Genomic DNA, 3,883 nt, shown 5'->3' on the forward strand with positions numbered 1-3,883 from the left:
AGAGCAGGCTTAGGCGAGCCAGAGGAGGCGCAGGCCCGGCCCGGGCGCTGCAGGTCAGTGTGAAGGTGGGCGCTGCTGGCGGCCCGGGTGGGGGTGGAAGCGGATGGGACTAGGATCTGGTAGCAGCGGGGAGAGGGGAAGGGGTCCCGAGATGGGTGAGGATGGGCACGGGGCGTGGCGTGGACAGGTAGGGAGGGAGGACCCTGCAACTGGCCCTGCCGCCTCTTCGACGCCCCTCCTCTGCGCCCTACATCCATTTTGGAGCCTGTAATTGGGGGGGGGGGAGTGCGCCCCCGCAGTGCGACAGTGAAAGGTAGACAAATTCTGGAAATAACCCCCCTCTCACACTCTGAGCCTATGAGGAAATATTGATCTCCGCGTAAAGGAGTGGGGGCGGGGCGGGTTGCCTGCCCGGGAGGGGTCCCAGCGACCCAAACAGTTTGTAAAGCATCCTGGTCTGGTCCTGAGGCCTGACAAAAAGATTTGGCGACTGAGGTGCGGGGTCAGGGGAGGTTGGGGGGAACCGTTGGATGAGGAGGGCCATGATTCAGGAAAGGGACCTCAATCTGCTGACCGTGCAGCCCCTCTCTGTCTCCTGTCTGTCTACAGGTCTGCATGTCTGTTCCCAGCACTCTGCAAGGCTAGAAAAGGAGGAGGAACCTTTCCAGAATCCCTGCAGGTCAGTGGAAGGAGGGAGAGGCACTGGACAGGCACAGAGCTGGGGGCCGGGTGCGGAGGGCACAGCTTGGGCAGAATTTGAGGGTCCCACTGCCCATCCCCCCCATATATAATATACACACTTTCTGCCACGCTGAAGGATGGTACAAGGTGGCAGGGCCTGCCAGGGAAATGGTTGGCTCTCAGTGCAGGCGGAATGGTGGGGTAAAGGGTGGCCAGAAGGCACACTAGGCTGGGCCAGGTCAGGGGAACGCTGACAAGGGTGAGATGCCAGTACTATCCGGACCTGCATTCCACCCCCAAGGCCTCAGTCTCCCTTGTTTCCTCTTGTCTCTCTCCCCCCACCCCACCACATCCCATCCCCCAGGACAGGAAAACGAGGGGACATCTCAACATGGAAAAACTCTGCAATGAAAATGAAGGAAAGCTGGAAAGCGAAGGAAAGACAGAAAATGAAGTAAAGCCTGAAAATCAAGGAAAGTCAGATGAGGAAGAAAAGCCAGAAGTGGAGGGGAAGTCAGAACACGAGGGAGAGCTCCAGAATGAGGGACGGCCAGAAGACCAGGGACAACCAGAAGATGAGAGGAAGAGAGAAAAGCAGGACAAGTCCGAAGCTGAGGGAAAGCCACACGGTGAGGGCAAGGTGGAATCCCAGGCAAAGCCAGAGAGTCAGCCGCGGGCTGCCGAAAAGCACACCGCTGAAGACTATGTGCCCCGGAAAGCAAAAAGAAAAACGGACAGGGGAACGGACGATTCCCCCAAGGACTATCAGAACAACTTACAGGAAAGGCATCTGGGCAGTGAGGAGATGATGACAGAATGTGCAGATATGTCAAGGGCTCAGGAAGAGCTAAGGAAAAGACAGAAAATGGGTGGTTTTCATTGGATGCAAAGAGATGTACAGGATCCATTCACCCCAAGGGGCCAACGGGGTGTCAGGGGAATGAGGGGCGGAGGTAGGGGCCAGAGGCGCTTACATGGTATCCCATATCTTTAATGCCTTTGGCCTTCAATTCTGACTCCTCTGATGAGAATATCGCTGACCCTGCTTTCCCTGGCAGGCATTTGCCAGGCTATGTGCTTTAACCTTAAGCTGATTCTTTGCTTTAGGTGTCACTCTCGTTACCAGCAGCCTTTTGATCCAACTACAGTGCTCTCTGTGTTTCAGTAGGGGATTTTCACCCATGTGCATGGAAGAGATGTTCATGGTACACTGTAAAACAACAATAAAGAAAAAACAGTTTTCAGATTCGAATATATAGTATCAAACCATTTTTGAAAAAGTATAAATGTTTGTGTAATGCATCTGTGCACAGAAAAATCTAAAAATTAAGTGCTGCTTTTTTCTTGCTTTGGTAGCCAAAAATACGTCTCACCTGCACTCAAAAATAAGTCCAGTCACCTGATGGTACCTCCACGCCATTCCTCTGCAGATGTGCCCATCCCCATGTCTTCTCCTAGTTGGAACCATGTCAATGGGCACTGCTGTCCTTTCTCTGAGTCCTTTACCGTCCTATGGCTCCAACCATGTGTGATTCTTTATCTTTCTTTTCTTTGCTCACTCATCTCTGCTTTTTCCTAAATGATATGCATTATGTTAGTCATTAAAAAACAACTAAGGGACTTCCCTGGTGGCACAGTAGTTAAGAATCCACCTGCCAATGCAGGGGACACAGGTTTGATCCCTGGTCTGGGAAGATCCCACATGCCGTGGAGCAACAAAGCCCATGCGCCACAACTACTGAGCCTGTGCTCTAGAACCTGTGAGCCACAACTACTGAAGCCTGCATGCCTAGAGCGCATGCTCCACAACAAGAGAAGCCACTGCAATGAGAAGCCCGCATGCTGCAAAGAAGAGTTACCCCTGTTCGCTGCAACTAGAGAAAGCCTGCGTGCAGCAACGAAGACCCAACGGAGCCAAAAATAAAGAAAGAAAGAAAGAAATTTACTGAAAAAAAAAAAAAACTAAGACCAGAAAACAATACATGATAAGTGATTGGACTGTTCAGTGAGTTTTTGAGAGCAATGAAGACACAATATTCCTGTTGTTAGAATGTACAATAATAGGTAAAACTCATATTAACTCTGGTACCCAGAGCTAGAGGAATCAACTTGGCAGTTATAACAGACACACTGTTGTAAGGGTCAGTGTTGTCATCTGTAAAATGGGGATAATATTTGCCTCATGGGACTACCAAGTGGACCAAATGAGGTACTGAGTATATGAGATGTGTTGTGACCTAGCCCCCACCAGATACCTGGGGAAGGAATGGCTCCCATACCACTCTTATGCACTAGCAGGTATGTGGATGGAATCAGACTCTTAGAGGAGAACTAAGCGAGGTCTCACTTGTGCCCAGGAACAAGTTCAGGCAGCTGAGAGATAGGTGCCACTCTCTCCGGGATACTGCCATGTCTGCTGGGCACTGTGCTTCTTCTGGGTCCTGTACTCATTACTGATACTGTGTAATGAGCTGGAGGGTGTAAGGTGCCAAAGCCATATCAATTTCTCTGGAGTCACTGACCACCTACCCTTGACCTCTATAGAAGTGTGGATAAAGCCCTCTCTTCACTTTAGAGTTACGGTTACCCTGTTACCTGTGAGTATCCCCCTAGTGCTACTTGAGACTAGTACCTTTCAGACTCTTTTTAAGCAAAATGATCATTTATGTATATTTTGTTGGTTTGCGTGTTTTTGCATACATAAGCATCCTTCTTACCAAATTCAGATGTTACAGGTTAGACCAGGGGGGAAATATCTGCATGGTAGAAACTGCTATTCTCACAGGTTAATATCTCACCTGCAGTCTCTCCTTCCTAGGTTGAATTCTCTCCCAGGAAACTCTTGTCAGGCCCTGCGTTAGCAGTTCAGCAGACCCATCAACATATTTGATTTTTAGATCCTTATCAGTGAATATGTGGTGCATACACCAGCTGCATCAGCATAACCTGCGAGCTAATTAGAAATGCAGAGTCCCAGGCCCTACTCAGACCTACTGAGTTGGAATCTTCATTTTAACAAGATCCCCAGATGATTCCTATGCACATTGAAGTTTGAGAAGCACTGGCTTAGAGGGAGACTCTTTTTAGGCTTTCCACTCCCACCTTCACATGAAGGATGTGCCTGAAAGGATAAGTATATGCCCCATATAAGATACACATCATAGATTATTAAACAGACCCATGTTTGTCAATCTGCAGTTAC

At 49.5% G+C, this 3,883-nt stretch overlaps 1 protein-coding gene across 1 annotated transcript; it reads left to right on the forward strand.

Annotated features, from left to right (window-relative positions):
• The first annotated feature begins 1,072 nt into the window (after positions 1-1,072).
• On the forward strand, positions 1,073-1,899 carry TCEAL6 (transcription elongation factor A like 6). Its single transcript, XM_033412443.2, has one exon. It carries the CDS (start codon positions 1,073-1,075, stop codon positions 1,673-1,675), a length of 603 nt encoding a protein of 200 aa, XP_033268334.2. The 3' UTR covers positions 1,676-1,899.
• Positions 1,900-3,883: the final 1,984 nt, after the last annotated feature.

The sequence above is a fragment of the Orcinus orca genome, chromosome X, assembly GCF_937001465.1.
Source record: "Orcinus orca chromosome X, mOrcOrc1.1, whole genome shotgun sequence".
NCBI lineage: Eukaryota > Metazoa > Chordata > Mammalia > Artiodactyla > Delphinidae > Orcinus > Orcinus orca.